The 25101-nt window shown below is 48.7% G+C and overlaps 1 protein-coding gene across 1 annotated transcript in view; it reads left to right on the forward strand.

Moving 5' to 3' along the window:
• The first annotated feature begins 4696 nt into the window (after positions 1-4696).
• LOC147708725 (uncharacterized) overlaps positions 4697-25101 on the forward strand; it is a 249884-nt gene continuing 229479 nt past the window's right edge. The window contains exons 1-5 of the mRNA XM_086925771.1: positions 4697-4820; positions 6231-6329; positions 6779-6909; positions 20872-21018; positions 22703-22789. Of these exons, the coding sequence (XP_086781897.1) occupies positions 4697-4820; positions 6231-6329; positions 6779-6909; positions 20872-21018; positions 22703-22789 (588 nt within the window). The remainder of the gene's footprint in view (positions 4821-6230; positions 6330-6778; positions 6910-20871; positions 21019-22702; positions 22790-25101) is intronic.

A 25101-nucleotide genomic window follows, 5' to 3' on the forward strand; every position in this document is an offset into this window, starting at 1 on the left:
TTCGACCTATTGGTATCGCATGTGAGAAGTTGGCCCGATATGCAACGTTCGCTATTCTAGCGACCGCTATGTATCGTTCCAACGACCCTTATGGTGTTTGGTTGTAAGTCAACCTATAGACCAGCTATCCTAGTAGCGTGGATACGAGCAGTCTAAGGCTAAAGACTCGAGAGGGCGCGTTAAGCCAGCTGTTTACCACACATGTACCCCTTGAACACCCAGTGAAAGGACACCACACAAGTGTTATGAAAATAAACAGTATATTTATTAAGAATCACAACAGCCCTGTACTCTTTATGAGGACAGGGTACTAAGCACAAACCAATCTTTTAGGAAAATACTTCAAGTGCACAATTAAAACAAGTGTCCGAGGACACGGAAAGTTTAAGGTCTCGGGCGGACCCGATAAGGCAAGTCGGAAGCGAGGGACACGGGACCCTAGAGTAAAGAGGCTATGCAGGCACCGAAATGCCGAGTTACCTAGCCACGAGGGCTGCGGCTGCACAAGTCTTACAGGCGTCGGGGTCTTCGCTGACGAGCCAGGAGCCGGAAGAAAAGGAGTTGCTGGCCGGCGACCAGTGATGGATAGTTCGTAGAGATCCAAGCCTGGATCAGAGATCGTTGACACCTGAAAGCAGAGGGGACCAAGTTCGTACTACTAGCCAGTAGTCAGAGGGTACCAGGAGGGCACCGGTTGGCCGTCACCTCGACCAGGTGAGTGGGCGACGCTAGGCTCTGCAGTCTCACGGACCAGGAGGCGTTGTCGGCGACCACGGCGGAGGTGCGAGCTGTCCCACGAAGGATGATGCTGTCGGCGTCGCTGGGCCCAGGATGGGGCAACAAGCCTTGGCAAATCTCAGGGCCACGTGGTGGGCCTAAGATGGCGTCTTGAGTGGACCAGGAGGGTCCGGGGTGCTTCTCGCAAAGATGGAAGCAAGGGCCAGTCTGGAGCAACCAGACCAGCAGAGTTGTTTGTCGGTCGTCGTCGAGGACGGGCACAAGCCAGCGGCTAGTGACCAGACAACGTGCTGAGCAGCGAGCAGAAGGGCCCCACGCAGATCGTGGAGATGCTGGGAGACTGCACTTCGGTGCTAGAGCGGCTCAGGGTCGGGGCTTCTCGGACCCCAGAGCACTCACCAGAGAGTTACCTCGATGGTCGTTCTGGTTTAAGAGCGTGCAGGTTCTGATGATGGCCGGTCCCTCGAGGTCTCGTCGCACCCACAGATCACAGCTGAGCTGATGACGTGGGTAGAGGTCAGAGGTGCCAGGGAAGCCGGTTCTCGTCGAGCTGGGCCGTCGGATCCTTGAGGAAGGACTTGCAGCAAACCGCAGAGTTCTTAGATGGTGCCCGCTGATGCAGGGTGACTACTCCTTAGTCACAAGGGAGAAATCTTGAGAAGAGTCTTGAAGTCCTTTCGTAGAAAGTATTCTTGATTCAAAGATGATCTAATTTGGAAGGGTCCCCGCTCCGGCCTTTATTCTAAAGAAAGGGGTGGGTACATGACTAGGTCCTGCCCTAAGGGTGGGACCAGGAAGGGGGGTAGTTACACCCCTCTCCCCTGCCGGACTTTCCCCAGGCCAGGGCTGTCGCCCCTGGAACTGGTTCTAACCGGCAGATGCGTAGTGAGCACCGGGGTGCCACTCCGCAGTCACCTTCTCGCAAAAGCCCTACCTACCCAGAATACACAAACCCTGTCTGGGACGGTGCGAACACCGCCCTCGACAGGAAACCCTTTGTCCAAGCTCTCCTCGCTGGAAGGACTCCCAGCAGCAGGAGGTCAGACTCGTGTCTGTGGTGGCAGCACCCATTTTGTGGAGCTGAGGCTTTAGTTAACTTTAACCGGGGTTCACAGTTACGTACATGTCGTGTCCCTCTAGAAGGGCGGAATGCTAACCTCGTCGCCAGAATTGGTGAGAGGGCAGCACCCCGATTCGTATGACACCTTACTCGACATGCCTTGATAACGCGACACCGAAGTTACCGATATGGTACGCGTTATCATGGAACAGCCATTGGGTCTTGATTCCGCAAGCTGCAACCGGGCTCGGCTCGGGCCTGAACCTAGCTCACACGAGCCCACGCACTCTGCCTTCAGGATTGTTAAGGCCTGCCATAGGAGTGACTGATAGGGACTCGGGTGTCCATTGTATGGTTAGATATAGAACTACTATACCTAAAGCGAAGGGTGCTTACACGACTTCGCCCCAGCTGTCGTGCAGCCAGTTGTGTCAAATTTAGGAGGCCAGCCAGGGGTGGCATAATACATGCTGCAGCCCCTGGCGGCCCTGGGTACACCTATGCCCTGTGTTACGGGGTCTGATAAGGTGGCCCAGTACCAATTGGTAAATGCACCTAGGGTACATCTCGTAATTTAGAAAGAGAACAGCCAGGCTGTGGGTCTGATTAGCAGGCCCACAGCCAGAGAAAGTCGTAAACCAGTGAAACAAAAGCGAAAAATCTGGGTGATCATAGGATTGCAGACCCTACTCTCCTACATCGCACTCCTGAGAAATTACATGAGATGGATAGGTCAATACCAGGGACGTGCTGGCGTAACTGTGGCCAAACTGGCACGCTTACACATATTTTGTGGGATTGTCCCCTTTTGGCTTCTTACTGGGAGGAGGTCCTTAGCGAGGTTGACAAATGTTTCGAGATAGAGCTGCCACGGTTCCCTGCCTATGTCCTATTGGGATTGCCGAATGGGTTGATGTACCCCCTCAGGTCTAGAAGGGGTAGACAGATTGCGATAGCTCTGGGGTCAGCGGTGCAAAACATTCTCATACACTGGCGCTCCACCACACTCCCCTCTGTTGTCGGCTGGCTGCATAGATTGTGGCATGTTCTTGGCATGGAGAAAATGTCCTTAGTGGCAGTGGGGGATGTAGATGCTTTTGAGGAGCTGTGGGTGCCTTTCCATGGTCTGTTGTGTTCTGAGTTCAGGGAGATCACCTGCCCGAGGTATCTCAGGCTGTTACGGCTGACACCGCCGCCGGATCCGCCTGTTTGATTGGTTGGAGTTGGCGTCTAGTAGCGGAGTCCACCGGAGGGTCGCTACGAGGGGAGAGCAGATGGTCATTGGCACAGTGCAGGGGTTGGGTTTGGGTGCTGTAGTTGGGGGGTTTGTTGGTTGGGTAGGATATGGAGCAGGGTTGTTTCCCCACCCTTTCTCCCCCCTTTTTTCCTTTTTCCCCTCCCCCCCCCTTCCCTCTCCCCTCCCCCCCCCCCCTTTTTCCTTTTTGTCTTTAACCACAGGCGCGCAAGCTGTATTTCCATGCTGGATGGTGCCCATTGAGGAGACAGAAATGCTTTGATGTATCTAATGTACCGTACGCATTGATTGTGGGGCACCTGTGGTTTTTCTTTTTCATGTCCTTGTTGTTTCCTTCTTTACCCTGCTTCAATAAAATACTTTAAACCTAAAAAGGCAAATGTCTTGATTCTCAGGTAGATTATATAATATTCCTAGATTTTATGATGTTCCTTCCTCAGCACTCAGGCACTTAGCATTTACTAAGTGATGTGTAAACACTTGATCTGAGTAATTTTGTGGTATGCTTTGAGTGCACCTGTGAAACATCTTATTAAATAATATCCTAAGTGCTCATCGCTGCAATGCGTTACTCCATGCAACATACACATAAATGGTATGTGCTTTGGTCTGCATAGACCATCTATCTTCAAAGACACACTGCACTCATTTCAGTATTGCAGTGCAGTTACTCCATGCAGCACACACATACATGCTTTGGGCCTTGGGCTACTCAGGCCTTCTACCTTCTGTCACTGTATTCAAGGTTTACTGATGATGGATCTTGAACTCACGGTCTCCCAACTGTAGTCATAGACATCATATTCAGGGATTTTTGGCACTGCAGTTAGGGGGATCTCTTTAAAAAGTCACGCAGAGCAGCCCGCAGCGAGGCTGCACTACGTTGCATGACAGAAAGGGAGCAGGAGAGGGGCTCTCTCCCCCCTTTCCCTTGTGCCGGCGCTAATTTCAGCAGCTGTGCACCATGCACACACCTTAGCGCTGCAGCGATATGGTGCGTGCATGAGTGTAGCATACGTTTTGTACAGAAAGGGTACCCTTCCTGTACAAAATACTATGCTAGGCATGATGCAAAGCTTTTCCCACTTTGCATATGTGCAGCATGCATGGAAAGTTGGAAAAGCGTAGAGAAATGAGAGCATTTCTCCTGCTAGCGCCTCCTTTAAGGGGTGTTAACTTTTGGTGCAAAACCATGTTTACAAATCTTTGTAAATATGGTTTTGCATCAGAAGGCTTGGGTGGTTGCATGGGAACACCCATGTACCACTCATGTAATGCCCCCTCAGTGCACAGTAACGCAAAGCGGAGCTTTGCGCTGATTTGCGCTACTTATAGGGTGGTTTCCAGCACAAATCAAGTTTTGCGCTGGAAAGAAAATAGCAAAAAAAAGTATTCACGCTGGTTAGCACCTCTTTTGTGGTGCAAAAGGTTTGAAATTCTCCCTCTTAGTATTTGACAACAGCTATGTTCCCAGCCTCAAGTTTAGATATGACATTCTACAGAATTAAAGATTATGGTCTGCCGGTTTGATACTAAGGATTGTTTTTTTTTTAAAAGTAGTCGGTCTTCATTGCTAACTGATCTCCCATAATCTTGAACAGCTGTCTGAGTTCACAGACGTGGAGAAAGTTGGATGCAGAGTGATGGTGGAGCTTGCTCGCTGGCTTCCCAGCGTGGTACTTAGGAACATCCTGGATCTTTTTGACATGGAGACCATCCCACATCCATATGTTGCGTTATGCCTCAAACAAGTCATTCACGGTCACGGTAAGTTGCCTGGCATTTGAGAGATCCTTGCATCAGGGAAGACCATGCTAAGTGAAGTGGGAAATGGATTAAGTTCTGTTGGACACTATTGGTACAATGATCACACAATCCAAGATAGACAATATTCAAAGCACAATGGGGTAGTGATAGCTACAGACATGGGTCTCCGGTTAGGAGAGTACAGCACTGTGAAATTTCAACATCAGTAGTTCTGGCAGTTAAGCTTAGAACCATAGGGTTTAACAGCAGATAAAGACTGTTGGGCGTCAGCCTGCTTACTGCCTGCTTCTCGGAAATGTATAATCCAATCTGGTTCTCAGCTTCAGCTTTTCCACTTAGTACTTTTCTTTACTTGTCTCACTTGAACATTTTAGATTAAGTTACTGATCCATACAATTTCTGGCAGAATTTTACTCCGCATATTTGGTACTCTCTCTGTGATATCATTGTTACTCGTTACCCCCTCCCCTTCCACTTCAGTTTTACTTTCTGACTCTAATTTTGGGGAAATTGATGCTCCCAGGTTCAGGGCCTAGGGAATTCATGAGCAACCCTTCTAACAAGTATGGCCTCTTATACTTGAAATACTAGTAGCCAGAAACTACTGTGAGATCACAGAATAAAAAGATACTCCTTTTAGACTTTGACTCTCAGGGAATTGGCTGTCTTTTTCCCAGAATCTCCTACAAGGAAACACAGCCAGTCTCCAGAAAGGACCTAAGCAAATACTCTTCTAATCTTTGTGTGCCGCCTGTGTCAGATCAAAGGAAGCCCAAAGGCTGCACCGTCTCTCTGTTGGGCCACCCATCTCACTTCAATGTACACCCCAAGGCTCTCCCTTTATATTGTCCCACCCATGTCAGTTCAAAGTACATATATTGGATCCAAATGGGGAAGGACCATAGCACTCCCATGTACTTATGTTATTTCAATTGGTGTTATGGTCGTTGGTGCAAATTGGTAAATCCTCCTGAGTATGAGGATGATTTCAATGAATGGTTTCCGTTGCTCCCTGGGCGGGACGGGGTCACCAATTGCACTCCGTTGGGCATGATAAGGCATTAAAGTATAAAAAGAACACATCTTTGTATTACTGAAGAAAGTAATATGACACAATGGAATAAAAAGCAGCAAATAATAAAATTGATTTGGAAAATAATTTAAAAGAGTGAATAATTTATTGAAATGTAAAAGAGTGCAATTTGAGACTTCCTTCCGCCCAGGGAGCAACGCAAACCATTCAGTTCAAAGTACATCCCAGTCCTAAGGTCTATTTGTGGTATGTTTCAGTTTGAAGGGCACTACAGGACTCCCATCTCCGCTGTGGCACCTGTGTACACCCGGGCACCACCGGCTTTTGCCTCCTCTATGCAACCAGTCTGAGCTGTGTTTTTTGTTGTCACCTCACAGTGTCCACAATGAAGTATTCTGAGGGTTTAATCCTTGAACGCTTTCTACCCATCATGAAGAAAGCAAGAACTTTCACTCACTGTTGGTATTTCTGCCGTGGTAAGTATAAACTAGTATTAGGAAGCTTCTCAGAAACTGGATGGAGTGAGTACCCACTACAAGAATACTTGCAATTTTTCAGAAAAAGCCAGGGATAATTTTATATAATTGTATGTTTCATTTTAATCAACAGCTGCAGAATTTGTCTGAGAATTTTTCCAAAATCTTCTGGGTGTTGAATTTATCTCTGAGAAATTATTTCGCTTTTCTTCATAAAATGAACAGATTCTGTACATTGTATGTAAAATTGATATGCTCTGTATTATTTTGAGCAACAGCTGAGGTATTAGAGTGTGTTAAAAGTCATTAAAAACTACCCACCCTCCCCTTGATTTTTATGAACCACAAGCATGTATTCTGGGGAAGGGGAAAGTTGGTAGGGTTAAGGGTGTATATAGAGAGAGCATAAGTGGGCTTTTGGACAGAACTGATTTGTATTTTCTCTGCAGCCTTTGAATCCTTAACTTGGGCATTTGCCCAGAGCACAGACGCAAAGCTTGTTCCACAATATTTGAAGGGCTATGTTATCTGCAAGGTCTATCTTGACATACCATGCATGAACACCAAGGAAAAGTGCAAGGTAAGTTTTCAAGTCAGAATGGATTCCTGAGAGAGACAAAGCATGCTACTATTATCTACTGAGACACCAGTACCACATACGTTTCAAAAATATGCAAAAGTGCCAAATGTAATATCCCTTTTATCACTGTGGATCATTTGAGGAAGGGGCCATGATTCACAAAAGACGGAGCCTTGTGAGGATCATGATGCCCCTCTCTCTGCATGAACAGTAGCAATAAATAGCATGCAGCTGTCACTGAGTGAGCATCTATGGTGCTTCACTGAGAAACACTAAACAGGTCTGGGCTTCTACTACTGGAAGATGGCTCAGACTAATACCATGCGGTTGGTTACTGTCTGTCTTTAGTAGCAAAGTCAACAAAAGACTTTGGACTTGAATTCAATCCCAATTAATTACCAATGGTTTAGATTAAACCTAGCACTCCATTCATCACTTTTTTTCTAAGTGAGACGGCCTAAGTGCTTATCATGATGGCTGCATAAAAATGGGGACGCCCTAGTCCATTGTGCCACTAATGAGGCCCAGTCAGTCATACATTGGTCTGAATTTGCTTATACTCACATACAGTGCAAACATACTAGCTTCAAATGGAATGTTCCTATTGTAGAAGGACCGAGAATGATTTGCAAACTGTTGATCATTATCTGTAGTGGCAAACTGAGCAAAAGAGTGATGGATTAGAATGCAACCAAAAGTACAAATGATTTAGGTTAATCCATTCTACCCATCACGTCTGAATTTACTCATAGGCATATGCCATGCTGTCTTTCTTGTGTAGAAGTTGTCAAAATACTATTTAACCATACCAGAAAGTAAGACTTTAACTGGCACATGCATCAGGGTAGGCTTTTGCGATTCCTTAATTGCGATTATTAAGGAATCGCAATTAAGGAATCACAAAAGCCTATGCATGTAGGAATTGCTATAAAAATAGCGATTCCTAAACATTCCTCAAATACTTTTTGCAAATTGCGAGACGCAATTAAGGAATGGTTTCCCATTCATTCCTATGGGCCTACAGGCCCATGGGAATGAATGGGAAATTGCGCATGCAATTACAAGGGTGCAAGGGTTTCAAAAGGACACGCTGTTGCACCCCTGAAGTTGATCTGTGCACACATGTTGCGCACACACATGCCCCAAGGACATGTGTGTGTGTAACCTACAACTTTGAAAAATGCACTTTAGTGCATTTTTCAAAGTTTTCGCTATTTACCATCTGGTATAATTTCTCTGTAACTAGCGGACCCAAATAGCTAAATCGCTATTTTGGGCCAAAAAGGGGGGCAGCACAGACCACAGACTAGCTTGTTGGTGTGAAAAAGGCCGCTTTATTGGAAACAGGTGCACCTTACATACAAGTTCCCTTGGCCTGTGCCGTACAAAACTAAACCTCACTTCCTACTTTACCCCCCACCCACTCCCCTAAACATGTTCCCCCCTGCAACAATTATAAACATAACTTGCAATTTATTAACCTTTCTACAACTACCTAACTAGGTAAACTTCTTATGTTCTTTCATAACTGTAACTATACATCATTATACCACAACTGACCTAGGAAAAACGCCCCAAAGAAACATAGCGCACCACACCAGCACCTGTTCCAGCGACAACCCCAATACAAAATTCCCCCCGTTGCACCTGCTCCCAAGAAAACTACCTAGCTGAAAAAGTAATGAGCTATCCAACAACAAACCCCGCAAAAACCAGCTGGAAGCTCGTTCCCTAGGGAGGGAGGGCGGGACAAAGCTAAACTGCCCAGTGTCCTCCCTGACCGGCTGATGTGTCACAAACACCAAAATGGAGGCTAGTGACACAAGATGGCCGGTTATAAAACTCCAAAGCCCAAAACTAGCCCAACCCAAGCCCAACAAGCCCAACGCCAGGTCAATGGAGCCCAACCAGCCCAATGGGCTCTGGCTGCCCCCCGGCCCAAAACCCCCCGGGGGGACGGGCCTCCCGCTGGTTGGACACCACCCCAAAGCCCTATTGGGCCAAAAAGGGGGGCAGCACAGACCACAGACCAGCTTGATGGTGTGAAAAATGCAGCTTTATTGGAAACAGGTGCACCTTACATACAAGTTCCCTTGGCCTGTGCCGTACAAACCTAAACCTAACTAAATATTGTCTTCCTACTTTATCCCCCACCCTCTCCCATAAACGTGTTCCCCCCTGCAAGAATTATAAACACAACTTGCAATTTCCTATCCTTTCTACAACTACCTAACTAGGTAAACTTCTTATGTTCTTTCATAACTGTAACTATACATCATTATACCACAACTGACCAGAAAAAAAGCGACCCGGAAAGTCGACCCCGGCGGCTTTCCGCCCCCCCCCCCCCCACTAGGACTCTGATGCTTCGGGTATCTGCACACCCCTATTGCTCTGTCCAAAGCCTTATTCACCTGCACTATATACAATTCCATGCCATAGCTAGACATATGCAACCCATCTTCCCTGAAGAAATACACTGCTGCATAGCGCAGCTCTGGATGTTCCCTCCTTCCAAACCCTTCTTTGTCACAAAAAACTCTCATGACCCTATAAATCTTTCTTCACGCCCGTTCAGCCTCTCTCCAACATCTCTTCGGTATAAACTCAGACCATATCACATGACAACCAGACCATTGCAGCTGAATCTCCAGCAAATCCTGCTTCATTTGTTTCAGCAACGCCAAGCCTTTTCCTCTAAATGAATAACCAGAACATACGGGCAAACTCCCCCCTTAACTACCTTACTCAGCGCTGGAATTAACTCATGCCACCTCATGCCCCTCTTCCCTTGCCAGTAACAACCAAAAGCCTAGGATCCAATGCTAGATTCAAATTCCTGGTCTTGTCCCATTCATATCGCTCCGCTTGTTTCATGAAAGAGTGTCCTAAGATGAGGATGGACAATCCTGCTATGGTCGGTCCCGCCTCCGCATCTGAAAAGACACATATGTGAGACAAGCAACAACAAATCAAGCCTTCTCCTCCCTGAAACCCCACATCCTGATGTATGTCTTATAACAGTCCGATTTCCAGCACCCCAGTTGCATCAAATCCTCCCTCCCCACCCCTTCTTTGCCGCGTCTGTTGTTGCGCCTATACGAAAGGAGTGCGCCCCAAACAGTCTGGTGTTCTCCCCCATAGCGCGAAGGGCATGCTGCAGAACCCAAAGCAGTTGCGCCGCTGACATTGGCACAATGGAAAGCTTGGGTCTCACACAAAGAGTCAGGGGCCCCACTCATCGTGCAGGCCACTTTCTTGACCTAATCTTTACTAGTAGTCCTAAAATTCATATGGAAGATCCCCTCCCCATGATCTGGACGGACCATTATCTCTTAAAGTTTAGCTTTTCATATAATATTTTAATTCCCCCCGTGAACAATGTCAGAGTGCGGATTTGTCCATGGCATAAACTTACACCGCAAGTATTCCAAGCCCATTTTAAACCTGAAGATTGCCCTTTTTCTTCTTTAGAGCAAATGGTAACTAAGTTGGAGTCCTCTATTCTACAAGCCTTAGACCAAGCCATTCCGGAAACTACAGTTAAAGTAAAATTGACAGCATCTCCATGGTTTACGGCCAGTTTAAAAAACGAAAAACTGGCTAGTAGAGCTGCTGAACGACACTGGCGGACTTCTAGAATGGAAACGGACAAAGCAAAGTACAAGCGGCTCCATCTTAGCTATATGAAAAATATAAAAATGGCGAAAAAGAATTACCTGCCGCAGCGAATAAACACTGCGGCAAGTTCTAGTAAGGAGCTATATAAGATATTAAAGGAATTTACGTCCCCCCGCGTTGAGAATCTTCGTTTAGCCCTTCCATAGAATGGGTTGAGTCAATGGCGAATTTCTTCGAGAATAAAATCAAAAAAATATATTCTGCATTCCCTATTTCAGACTCGAATCAACCCCCGTTACATAGGAATCCTGTAACGTCCTCGCCGGAGGGGGCTTGCAGCCAAGCCTTCCATTTAACTGAATTTGCCCCCATCACCGTTGATGAAACCCTGAAAGGTTTAAGTAAAATAAAGTCAGGATCGCCTATGGACCCATTCCCTCCCCGCCGTGGTACAAAAATAATGCCTCTGCTTGCAGAACCCCTTACAGCCATATTCAATGCTTCGCTTGAGCAAGCGCACGACCCCACTAAATGGAAGCACGCCCAAGTAAAGCCCATTTTGAAGAAACCCTCGGATGATCCCACTCTACCATCCCATTATTGGCCAATATCGCTGTTACCTTTCTTTCGCAAAGTGTTGGAGCTTCTTATTAACAACCGACTGATGGACTATATAGAAGCGTGTGGTGCTCTTGACCCTTCTCAGTCCGGTTTTCGGGCCGCCCATAGTACTGAGACGGTTGTCGTTGAGATAGTGGATAACATCAGACTTGCGGTGGATGGGGGTGATTCGGCCATCCTCATCCTCCTGGATCTCTCTGCGGCCTTTGACACCATTTCCCACGGCATTTTGAAACATCGGCTGTGGGAGATAGGTGTCAGAGGGGGGGCCTTGGGGTGGATTGAGGACTACCTTACTGATCGCCTCACCACCGTTCGAGTCGATTCCCTGGTCTCCGGCAGTCGCTCTGTGACTGTGGGGGTGCCCCAAGGGTCGATTTTGAGCCCGCTGCTCTTCAACCTATACCTGACTCCTCTGGCTAAAATCATTAAATCATTTGGCTTTAAAACTGTGTCATATGCTGATGACACCCAGCTGCTGATCACGTGCGGTGCAGATTCTATAGACACCTGCACTCGCTTTAAAAACTGCATGGGTGAGATCAGCAGCTGGATGCGAGATAACAAGCTCCAACTAAACGTTGATAAGACAGAAATCATCCTGTTTGGCAAGGCTTAGAAGTGCTGGACCCGGGAATGGTGGCCCGCCGAATTGGGGACATGTCCCACCCCCAAGACGGCTGTCCGCAAACTGGGAATAATTATTGACAGCACTCTGTCTATGAAAAATCATGTAGCCAAGATGACGGGCACCTGCTAGGGAATAATGCGTCGCCTCAGGAAAATCTTTAGGTGGCTCCCCATTGAGGCAAGAAAACCTTTGGTGCAGGGCCTTATCATTAGTCGTCTTGACTATGGTAATGCCCTGTACCATGGCCTGAATGGGGATTTACTGGCAAAGCTGCAGATTCTGCAGAATACTGCCGCCAGACTAGTGTTGGACATGCCACCTAGGATGGCTTTTTCGCTGTGTCTGGAAAAATTGCACTGGCTTCCCGTCCAGCAAAGAAGCCAATTTAAGATCTTTAGCTTGGCCCACAACGCACTATACAGTAAAGGGCCTCACTACCTTAAAAAAAAACTTACTTGGTATGTTCCGAAAAGACCTTTAAGGTCTGGCAATAAGTTTCTGCTGACACAACCCCGTGTGCGCTCTTCCAGGTACGGCCAAAGCTCGTTCTCCTACCTTGACCCCACACTCTGGAACAAACTGCCTACTCACCTACTTTCCATCGTGGAGCACCAGAAATTCGGTAAAGCACTGAAAACCTGGCTTTTCCCAAGTAGGACCCCCTGTGCTGTTTTTTGTTCTGTTTGTCATCTTCTTTCCGGTTCCTTGTGCTGCAAGCGCCTTGAGACCTTACGGTGATAAGCTGCTCTATATAAGAAACTCTGACTTTGACATTGACACCCAGCTACCCTCGGCCCGTTCAAAAACCTCACCCGCCTCATCACTCGCCCTGGACGCCAGCATCTCACCCCGCACCGCGGGGCACACCGCCCGATCCGCCACACGTCCCATGACAACCCACTTCCCCACTCCCCGTTGATCAGTTTTCGAGCGCCGCAATTAAACCGCCACCTCCATGGTCCGCAACTCCACCTCCCCCCACCGTACCCCCTGTTTCCCTCTTGTCCCCAGGGGCTTTGACACCCGAAAAGCCTCAAAATAGATCCACAACATTAGCGTGGAAAACAGAATAGCTTCCTCTCTGTTGCGGCAAATCTCCGGTATGAGCCTTATCAAGCCGACAAGAATCCCTGCCGTAACGGGCGGCGCTGTGAGGCATTGGCGCCTCGTTCCCGCGCCAATCCTTCCAATAAACATGCACCCAGTTCACCCGCCGACGGTGCATAGCCTCACCACAATTTTCCCATGAATGCTATGGCCGACTGCTTGCCCGCGATCGTCACCTTGGACATTCCTTTATCCATCATTGCCAAAATGAAGTGCACCACTTGCTCACCACTCACCCCATGACTGTCTAGCCGCGACGCCCCACTGTCCAAAAAGTCCCGCCAAGCCTGCTCGTACGCCCTCCACGTTGAAACGGCCACTGACCCTTTTACCAGTTGAGCAACTCTTTCTCTCCTACTGATAACATCCCTGTCGGCACAGGCATCTTGCATTCGTCCGCCTCCGTGGCTAGCCCATGGAACCTCTGCCACTGTGAACAAGACAAAGCATCCGCTATGTTATTGTCCACCCCCGGCACATGCCGGGCTTGAAACAAAATGTCATATTCCAAACATTGCAGCACAAATACCCTAAACAACTTGAGCATCTGTGGGTCCCTGGCCGACTGCTTATTCACGACATGTACCACTGACATGTTATCCACCTTAAAAATCACCTTTTTGTGTGCCAGCTCCCCTGCCAACACCGTCACCGCCATTATCAGGGGAAACTGTTCCAAAAATGCAATGCTCCTTCCCCCGTTCTGCCACTGTGGGGGCCAAACCTCAGCGCACCACTTCCCCTGCCAATACAGTCCAAAACCACCCACCCCGCTGCATCCAAGGAGATGGTCGCGTCCGATTCCCACTCCTCTGGGGGGGCCAAGGGAATACCATTAAATCATTCCAAGAACGCACGCCACATGCGCAGGTCTTCCTTCATACCCACCGACAGGCGCAGATGATGGTGCGGTAGTGTCAAAGCAGACAGGGACACGCCTAGACGTCTGCAAAAGGTTTGCCCCGCTCGCACCACCCGGCAAGCAAAGTTCAAGTGCCCTAAGAGAACCTGTACTTCCCGTACCGTTACCTTCTGCTTGGTCAACATGGTGTCAATCAACAACAGCATATGCACCTTCTTATCTCCCAGCAAACGGGTCTCCATGGCTACAGAGTCTAGTTCTATACCCAGAAATGACAGCCCCGTGCTTGGACCTTGAGTCTTCTCTGGTGCCAGGGGCACACCCAGGTAGCCCATGAGCTCTGTAAAACTGTCCAGCTGCTGCTGGCAGTCCACCGAACCAGGCAGTCCCACCAGGAAAAGTCATCCAGGTAGTGCGTCACCGTCTCTTTGCCCATGTGCCACGAAAAAAGCCATAGGCATAGCCATTCTTGGGGAGCCGCCTCTCTCCCAATGTCCCCCCATACCCCCTCCCCTGCCCCTTCCCCCTCCTCCGTGCTGTCAATAAGCAAGGGGGAAACCCCCCCGCTGTTCACCATGGCGGGCGCGTCCCCCCCACCGTTCCACCCTTGTTCTGGGACCACACCACCTTTCTTATTGCCACGTTTCCTCTTGTGGGATCCACCCCCCCTCGCCCACTTCACCGCCGCGTCCCCTGCCTCTTCCTGGGCCGTGTCGCCCCCTCCCTAAACACCAAGGTAGGCCGCGCAACAGCGCCCCGCTTCCCACGCCACGGGCATTTGACAGGCGATTGCCACTCGCTGCGCTCCTAGAGGGTCTCACCATCACGTCGGGCCGCAGCATGTCAGTGCGGTCCGCATCCGCTAAGAGATGGATGGCCTCTAGGACACGTGGATCCTCCAAGCGCGCTATCCCTCTCTGTCAATGGGCCCCGTGCAGAGACGCTCCTCAGATCTCCTAGCTGAAACCATTCACCGTCCCTCACAGCTGGTGACCAACGGCTCCCGCTGCCACCATCATGAGAAACGCACAACAGAACGCCACCACACCCACCACACCCACCACAAAGCTAAACAAAGCTAAAGTCAACAAAGCTAAACTGCCCAGTGTCCTCCGTGACCGGCTGTTCAATCAGTCATTTGTTACATGCATTACATACCGGCAAGGGTCTGAAAGGTGCTGGGGAGGAGGTGGGGGCCGCTACTGATTGAACAGCCAGGTCTTTAGTGTCCTCCTGAAGGTCAGAAGGTCTTGGGTCTTTCGTAGGCTCAGTGGGAGGGTGTTCCATGTCTTGGCGGCGAGGTGGGAGAAGGATCTCTCGCCGATGGTTGTTCTTCAGATGCGCGGGACAGTGGCGAGTGAGAGGTCGGCTGAGCGTAGCTGGCGGTTGAGGGTGTAGAAGGAGAGCCATTTGTTGAGGTAGGCTGGGCCGGTCTTGTGGAGGGCCTTGTGTGCGTGGATGAGGCGCTTGAAGGATATCCTCTTGTTGACAAGGATCCAGTGCAGGTTTCTCAATTGGGGGTATGTGGTGATGTGGCAACTACCCAACCATGCCCCCTCACTAAACCTTCACATTCACTCCGTATCATATCCTTACCACGGCATCACGCCTCACCATCTCTGCGTAGAATATTAGAACTTGGATCACCTGCACGTGCCATTCCTATCCTAAAGACTGCCGCCGCCAAAAAGCTGTTAAAACATTGAATGTTCACATAATGTTTATCTCTACAGCAGCATGATTCTCAAAAGGATTGCACAGAATGCCCACGCCTTATGGCTACACCTCTCACTGCGATTCCGAATACTGTAATTGAAAAGCGAGTGCTGACTATTACCTGCTTTATGTCTAAATTGACTACACGTATGTCTTTGTTTTCTCCCTTGCTTTTTTTCTAAACAGGCGTTTAAAAAGCTCTATTCAGGCAAAATTATTTTCAAGTCCTGAAGATGATCCCTTTATAACCGAGCTTGGGTTCAAAAAGTCGACTCCTTTTTGAGTAATTCATACATGTGACCCTACCGTATTATTGTATGTATGAGTAACTCCAGGATACACTGCCAATTTAAATCCATATCAGTGACCTGCAAGCTCACTCTGTTTGCCTGATATTTCTTTCACTTACTGTCCCTTTCACTTCCTCCCCACGTACGGCACAGGACTGTGCCCTACTGTAACCCTATTGTTTTGGTTATGTGCTGTATCTTTACATCAAACAACCTACCAAATCAATAAAAATTCCCTGTCCGGCTGGACAAGGGATTGTGAACTATATAATAGCCCATTGTGGTCTATACAATATCTTTGTTTTCTCTTATTCTTATATGCTAAGGACCACTTGTTACTTTGATAAATACGTGGTACATCGAGGATCAGTCGTGCTGAGGCGTTTTGGATGCGTTGTAGTCGATTGATGAGCTTGGTTGGGGCTCCCGCGTAGAGGGCGTTTCCGTAGTCGAGTCTGCTGCTGACGAGGGCCTGGGAGATTGTCTTTCTTGTATCTGTCGGGATCCATTAGTAGATCTTGCGGAGCATGCAGAGGGTGTTGAAGTAGGAGGAGGAGACATTGTTGACTTGCTTGGTCATTGAAAGTGTTGAGTCGAGAATGATTCCCAGGTTGCGTGCGTGGTCGGTGGGGGTCGGGCTGCCCCCAGTGGCGTTGGCCACCAGGAGTCGTTCCAGGCTGACGGGTTGGAGCTAAGGATGAGGACCTCCGTCTTGTCCGAGTTCAGCTTCAGACGGCTGATCTTCATCCAGTCGGCGACGGCCTTCATTCCTTCATGGAGTTTGGCTTTGGCGTTGAAGGGGTCTTTGGTGAGGGAGAGGACCAGTTGAGTGTCGTCGGCGTAAGAGATTATGTTGAGGTCGTGCTGTCGGGCGACGTGTGCAAGCGGGGCCATGTAACTGTTGAACAGTGTCGGGCTGAGGGAGGATCCTTGGGGTACGCCGCAGATGATCTCGGAGGCTTCGGAACGGAACTGGGGGAGGTGGACGCTCTGGGTTCTGCCCGAGAGGAAGGAGGTGGTCCATTCCATAGCCTTGTCTTGGATCCCTGCAGCATGGAGCCGTTTGCTTAGTGTGCGGTGGCCGACGGTGTCGAAGGCGGCGGAGAGGTCTAGGAGGATGAGTGCTGCAGTCTCCCCATTGTCTAGCAGGGTCCTGATGTCGTCGGTGGAAGCGATGAGGGCGTTCTCGGTGCTGTGGTTGCTACAGAACCCTGACTGGGAAGGGTCCAGGATTCTGTTCTCTTCGAGGTATCGGGTTAGCTGTCTGTTAACGATTTCCTCAATGACCTTGGCCAGGAAGGGGAGCAGAGAGATGGGTCGGAAGTTCTTGAGGTCTCTTGGGATTTTTGAGTAGGGTGTTGATCTCAGCATGGTTCCAGCTCTCTGGGAAGGTTGCGGTCCCAAGGGAGACAGTGATGACGTTGCTTAGGTGGGGTGCGATGGAGTTGACTGCTTTGTTGAAGACGTGGTGCGGGAATGGGTCCGACAGAGAGCCGGAGTGGATTGTGCTCATGGTCTTGATGGTGTCATTAACGGTCACGCTGGCCCAGGCTAGCAAGGGTACGTGGTCGATGGTGTGCGGAGGGTCTATTGTGTTGCTGTCAGTTGGGGATGTCTGGGTGTTGAAGCGTTCATGTATGTCTGCTATCTTGCGGTGGAAGAAGGTGGTGAGGGAGTCGCACAGGGCTTGCAATGGCAGGATGTCGTTGGTGTTGGAGCTGGGGTTGGAGAGTTCCTTCACGATGTTGAATAGCTCCTTGCTGTCGTGTGTGTTGATGTCGAGGTGGTCTTTGAAGGAGGTCTTTTTGGCAGCCCTGCTGAGGTGGTGGTGGTTGCGGATGGCGTACTTGTGTGCTGCGTGGCTGTCCAGAGTTTGTTCACTGTGCCATTTCTTCTCTAGTTTCCGACAGGCTTGCTTGGAATCTAGGAGTTCTGCGGTGAACCAGCTGGCCCTCTTGCTGGTGTCCCTGTGGGGGGTTTTCTTCAGCGGGGCGAGGGTGTTGGCGCAGTCCTCGATCCAGCGTCTGAGGTTGTGGGCAGCGACGTCAGTGTTTGAGGGTTCTGTGGGGGGGCTGAGAGCGAGGTTTGCATGTAGTTGGCCTTCGGTGATTTTGCTCCAGCGGTGCCGGGGGATCTGTTGGGTGCGGTGGTATGTGGTGGGTTTCTGGAAGGTGAAGTGGATGCAGAGGTGGTCAGTCCAGAGGAGTGGCTGATGGAGACATGCGGGCTTAGGGAGAAGGTGGGGTCGAGCGTCTGGCCGGCGGAGTGGGTGGGTGTTGTGACGAGTTGTCTCAGTCCGAGGTTGGCGAGGTTATCCATCAGGGTTGTGGACGTGTTGTTGTTGTTGTTCTCAAGGTGAAAGTTCAGGTCTCGGAGGAGGATGTAGTCGGTGGAGGTCAGGGTGGAGGTGGTTGAGGTCTTTCATGCCGGGTGGTTCGTTGGCTCTGTGGCTGGTGTAGCTGCAGTTCCGGCAGGTGAAGGGACCGTGTGTGCGTTTTGGGGCGGCCTTGAAGCAGTTGTGGGTCCGTCTGGGGTTGAGAGCGTGCAGAGTGCTGGCGTCGTAGTGGTGGCGGTCATCATGGCGGGTGCGGGGGCCAGGGGTTCAGGCACTGGGCGCGGTCCAGGCACGAACAGGTGCAGCAAGTCAATGGCATGTATGGAGAGGTGGGAGTGAAGCAGCTGGGAGGCAGGGCAGCGAATAGGCAGTCAGGGGGGCGGAGCCGCAGGGGACGCAGCAGCGGGGCGGTGAGGGGTGACAAAGGAAACAGAAGGCAAAAGGGCACAACAATTGAGGGGGAAACGAGTGGCACAGAGGGCAGAAAGGTCACAAAAAGGGCAAAAAGGTCACAAGAATACATGGGGAAACGAGTGGCACAGCAGGCAAATGGTCACAAGAAGGGCAAAAAGGTCACAGAAAAAGAGGGGAAACAAGTGGCACAGAAGGCAGAAAGGTCACAGAAATGCAGGGGCAGCTAAGCAACAGAAGGCAAAAACTGGCAGAGAGACATGGGGGCCGCGAGGGGAGCAGAAGGAAAAACCGGGCAGAGAGACACGGGGGCAGTGAGGGGAGCAGAAGGGAAACCAGGGAGAGAGACACGGGGGCAGCGAGGGGAACAGAGGGAAAGAACGGGCACAGACCACATACAGGCAGCGGGGGAGACAGACAACAACAGTCACAGACAACAATGAAAATGCAGTCACTACAACGGGAGCAATGAAAGAAAATACAGGCAATACAATGGAGGATGAGCAAACCTTCGGCCTACCACTGGTCACCAGGGATCAGGCTCAAGTGGTAGCCTGCGGGTGGAGAAGGGCCTCAAACTTCTTCAGCAGCGGCAGCTGGGCAGGGAGGCACAAGCTGTGCTGTGCGGAGGGGGAGCGACCTACCTGGAAGGGTCAAGGGTCGCTCTCCTCACCGCGCAGCGGGCGGCCTACATTGGGAGGTTCGGAGGGAGGAGCAGCTGGGTGGCGGGAGGTGGAGACAGCGAATGGGCAGCTCGGGGGGAAGGGGGCCGCAGGGGATGCAGCTGCAAGGGGCGACAAAGGAAACAGAAGGCAAAAGGGCACAACAATTGAGGGGAAACGAGTGGCATAGAAGGCAGAAGCTCACAAAAAGGGCAAAAGGTCACAAATATACAGGGGGAAACGTGTGGCACAGAGGCACAAAGGTCACAACGAAAGGGCAGAAAGGTCAGAAATATTGCGGGAAACGATTGACACAGAGGGTACAAAGGTCCCCAGAAAGGGCAGAAAGGTCACAAAAAACGGGGGGAAACGAGTGGCACAGAGGCACAAAGGTCACAAGAGGGGCAAAAAGGTCACAGAAAAACGGGGGGAAACAAGTGGCACAGAAGGCATAAGGTCACAAGAAAGGGCAGAAAGGTCACAAAAAACGGGCGAAAAGAGTGGCACAGAAGGCAGAAAGGTCACAGAAATGCAGGGGCAGCTAAGCAACAGAAGGCAAAAACTGGCAGAGAGACACGGGGGCAGCGAGGGGAACAGAGGGAGAGAACGGGCAAAGCCACGTACAGGCAGCAGGGGAGACAGACAACAGCAGTCACAGAAACAACAATGAAAATGCAGTCACTACAACGGGAGCAATGAAAGAAGATACAGGCAATACAATGGAGGATGAGCAAACCTACAGCCTACCACTGGCTACCAGGGATGAGGCGCAGGTGGTAGCCTGTGGGTGGAGGAGGGCCTAAAACCTCCTCACCAGCGGCTGCTGGGCAGGGAGGCACAGGTGGTGCTGTGCGGAGAGTGAGCGACCTACCTGGAAGGGTCAAGGGTCACTGTTGTGTCACAAACACCAAAATGGTGGCTAATGACACAAGATGGCTGGTTATAAAACCCCCAAGCCCAAAACTAGCCTAACCCAAGCCCAACAAGCCCATCGCCAGCCCAATGGAGCCCAAACAGCCCAATGAGCTCTGGCTGCCAAGCCCAAACCTAGCCCAACCCCAAGCCCAACAAGCCCAACACCAGCCCAATGGAGCCCAACCAGCCCAATGGGCTAAGGCTACCCCCCCAGCCCAAAAACCCCCGAGGGGGCAGGCCTCCCGCTGGTCGGCCGCCCCCCCCCAAAGCCCCATTAAAAGGCATCTTGCATTGCATTCAAGGCATCGCAATTTGCGATTCCTTAAGTGCAATTGCATTTTCCGATTTTTGCATTTGGGATGATGCATCCCAAATGCAAAAATAACGGGCGCAAAGGGGCAGATTCTGAGATCTGCCCGTTTGCAACCGGGTTTTCCTTTGATGGATGTGGGCCTAAATCCGGACATGGGAGCAAATCAAATTGCGTGGGTCTTGTAAGTATGGGGCAACCTGGCTTCCTCTGCAAAGTGATTGTAACATGGGATAAATAAAACAAGAAACTGTGACTTCTTCAATTAGGAAATAAATGTTACATTCTGACTATGGTAAGAACTTCCTGAATGCAGGCATATGAGTACAAGTTAACCCATGCCATGACTTTTTTTTAATGACAATGCATAAACATGCATGTCCACCACAAGTATTTTGCCATACAAAAACAATCAGTGTCCCCTTGCTTCACATATACAGAGGTCAGAGGCATGTACTCTCTTCTGTGTTACTTCCTGTAGATCCGTGAACAGGTGTTACTGACACTTGGCCCAATGGCGACTCTGCTTACCCCAGACCAGCTGGCTCTGGAACTACCAGGGGTGTTCCGAGAGATATTATACCTCCAGGCAAGCCTGCCGAAAGAGAACACCTTTGGCCTGATAAAGGTATGTCTGGGGCAAATGTACCCCTCAGAAATATCTACTGTATGTTTGAATGAATTATGTCCATGGTGTATCGAAGAGAATCATAAGGGGGTGTCTAGTGAGAAAATGTTGTGTTTGGTCGTATTCTCTGCTTGTCTTTCAGATCTCTGCTGGATTTTTCTGTAGCTTTCAACACATCTGACCTAGAGCCCAGATCTGAGTGGTCATTATCTGGGTCTTCTCTTTTTTTCACCAGGGATATCATAGTTGGGCCTTCATTACAAGTGACACAATACTTCTGATGGTACAGGTCTCATTGGAATCATGACGTTTGGAGGAATATGGCAGCTCTGCTGTGTTTCCTCAAAAGCCCGGGGAAAAACAAGTACAGTAAATGAAATGTGACGCCCATATGTTATTGTTCCCAAAATTTGAGTCCTTGTTATTTGCCCTTCCTGGACTCACAGTGAAATAGCAGATTATGATAGGTCACTCATAATGAGGGTCACAGTAATGCAGATGGAATCTAAGGAACTACAGAAATTTTTACACTGGTGCATTATTTTTTAAAACCCTTTCATTTTCAATTTTCTTGGGAGAAACTGCCTTTTTGTGTGGTCAGTGCACCACTACATAGAAGAAAGTAATACTTTTGGAGATTGATTGTGTCAAAAAAGTAAAACTTTGAATCAAGACCATGTCATTTTTTCTTCCTTCACTTTATTAGCCTTCCTGCCTCACTAGGAGTTAAAAACAAACTTGTTCACAACTTTTTAATGTATAACTTATTTTTACTTTTTCTATAACCCCCATATTCAGACAGAAACATTATACAACTGGTTTTATTGTTACAATTGTACTTGATACCACCCATAAGAATTGTAATCATGGGCCCCTTCTAGGGGTCCAGATCACTTCTTCCCTTTAACATCCATCGTTGGACCAACACCTACTTTATTTTTCATGAGTTGGTTTATATACTTTGGAAAAGGTTTTCACATTTTTTTAAATCTGTCCTTGTATGTTTTCTTAATAGCTATAGTTCACACGTGCCTCATAAATGTCCTATAGAAAACATCTAAAAGCTTGGGAACTTACCATATACACTTTGTAACATCCAATGTCACCCTCCCCCCAAGAGCAGCCTCATCAACAACTTCTATCTTAAGATTCTTATCAACTCTCCCCTCTGAGAATTCTGATCACCTTTCCTCTCCTTTTTGGGTATTTTCATCAAATCTCTTGGGATCCTGAACTTCACTTGCAACAGAAGATAATACTCTCCTACCTCTTGAGGATTCTCACCCTGTAAAGCTTCTGATCACGTCTTCCTTTGTGGTGATAATGATCACCTCTCCCCAGTCAACCACTGACCCCCTTGAGAAAGTGGATCGCCAGTCCACCACAAGGATCTTGATTACTTAAATCCCCTTGACTACCTTGAACTTCTTTGCTGAAGATGGATCTTGATCCTGTCCTCTAATTTTTAAAGTGATGCTTATTCATCACTAGGAAGGGCCATGTCCCAAGTGGTGTCAGATGGCTGTGATTTCGTTGCTTAGTTGGTCAAGATCTGTTGTTTATGTGCAGTAATCATTTAATATAGTTGGAAATGAATGTGATAAATGAAATTGAAAGCCATATGGATGAGTGATCTCTTTCTAAAGGCTTCTCCCTTACTAATTTCATGTTCTTTTCCATTCAGCCTCTCGAACATTTCCTTAGAGCTGGTGTCACAAAAGCTTGCAAGGAGGCTTCTTTACCGGAAGGGTTTGCAGCACTGCACAATATGGTAGGGGATTTTTTGAGTAGACTCTTCTATCATGAAAACACTGTATCTTCTGAACAATAAAGATGAGCAGCTGGTGTGATGGACACACATCCTGATTAGATAGTAGAGATGTGGATTCCACTCCTGCCCATTCACTGACACCTCTCATGAGAGAGCACTAAAAAAAAGTGCCCTGTTATCTTTATCACAGACGGCTGACAATGCCACCCATTGTCTTTAAAAACCAAAGGAAATGATGGACGGAGCATTGACAATACAAGCACTCACCCCCAGTCAACAGATCTGGGTTTAATCCATCACCGTTCTTTAGCCCACTCTGCCACCCCAGTGCAGACATGGCCATGTGCAAATCAGTCTGACCCTGTGCCTCATGGGAACAGTCCAGCCCGAACTGCCAAGCCATGCCTTCCCTGGACCGGAAACAAGCTTCCGAGGACCGGTTTCTGGCATTTCAGTCGTCTTCAGCCCGACTTGCTTAAATCCAGTGGCAAAGTGAGCAAGGTACTCACGTCTGAGCATACCCTGCCAACTTATGGCGAACAAAGCGGTACAAAAGGGGGTGGTGATGGCCGGAGCATCTGAACCAATCAAACACTCACACCCAGTCTACAGATCTGGGTTTGATCCATCACTGTTCTTTAGCCCACTCTGCCACCCCAGTTCAGACATGGCCACGTGCAAATCAGCCTGACCCTGTGCCTCATGGGAACAGTCCAGCCCGAACTGCCAAACCATGTTTTCCCTGGACCGGAAACAAGCTACCGAGGACCGGTTTCTGGCATTTCAGCCGTCTTCAGCCCGGCTTGCTTGAATCCAGTGGCAAAGTGAGCAAGGGACTCACGTCTGAGCATACCCTGCCAACATATGGCGAACAAAGTGGTACAAAAGGGGGTGGTGATGGACGGAGCATTGACAATACTCAGTCAACTGATCTGGGTTTAATCCATCACCGTTCTTTAGCCCACTCTGTCACCCCAGTTCAGAACTGGGGTGGCAGAGTGGGCTAAAGAACGGTGATGGATCAAACCCAGATCTGTGGACTGGGTGTGAGTGTTTGATTGGTTCAGATGCACGATTCAAGGGTACAACAGGGTGTCAATGTGACACCCTGCTACCCTTGAATATGCTCCCACTATTACTGATTCTGTAAATACCGAATCGGTAATAGTGAATGGCTTCCCATTCATTCCTATGGGCCTCCAGGTCCATAGGAATGAATGGGAAGGTATTTCTTATTACCAAATCGGTATTACCAAATCGGTAATAAGAAATATTAGCAAATCGGTACATTTTACCGATTTATTACCTACATCATATTTACTGATTCCTAAATACCGAATCGGTAAACTTCTGTATTTAGGAATCGGTAAAATGAGATTACCTACATCTAGCCCTGAGTTCCCAATTTATAATCATAATATCCTGTTCAGTCTTTGTAATGATTGCTGTCACTGTAATATTAATTGTTGACTTTCAATAAAGATCTATTCCTTTCTAACTGGAAAAAGGCCAGTATTATCATAAAGAAGGGGACGTGAGTACTGATACTTCTGGAAACACTGTTCACAATTCGCAGTCTGAGATTCACTCTCATAAGAAGTGATGGGTTAATATTGTGCTAATGGCTAGGATCTGAACACTCATCCACTTACCAGATTTGGATGGCCATTACCATACTGTTCACAATCAATATCTGATCCCAATCACTATAAGATGATGACAAGAAGGGGAACTTAAAAAAGGCATGAACACATGAATATTTAAATTCTCAGTGTTCATATTGAAAGCTTTTGCCTAAAACCGGTTTGCCTACAAGTTTAAGGTTAGTTTTTTTTATAGAAGTTGCAAACCCAAATGTGCTAATGAGACTGGGTCAACAGCTTGGTGTGCAGGAAGGAAAGATCTGGATAATGATGTCATATAGTCTGCCTAGATGTCTTACTTGCTGAGGAAGTTGACAACAAGGGCAAAAACTCAATTTTGCTAGCAGAGGTGTTAGACTTCTGCATAAATTAGCTTTATCGGGGGATCGCCTATGTATGTTGCGGAGGAATGCTCCTAATGGTGGTCAAGTCACTCAGGGTAGAGACTGACCTGTGTTCTATGCCAAGCAGATGAACAATAGTTTGTACTGTGAAATGACAGATGGAGGGTAACTTACCGAGGTGAAAAAAGCAAGTGTTTACACAGAAAGGTAAGTGCACACCTGGCAGAGTTAGCACTCAGTCCACCCGTACGAGGAAGTTGATCATGGGCAGTCTCAGCAAAGAGTTAAAAATTTTTTTTTTCATATTCTGGGGCAGCTTGTCTGA

This window comes from Lissotriton vulgaris, chromosome 6 (assembly GCF_964263255.1).
Source record: "Lissotriton vulgaris chromosome 6, aLisVul1.2, whole genome shotgun sequence".
Taxonomy (NCBI): Eukaryota; Metazoa; Chordata; class Amphibia; order Caudata; family Salamandridae; genus Lissotriton; species Lissotriton vulgaris.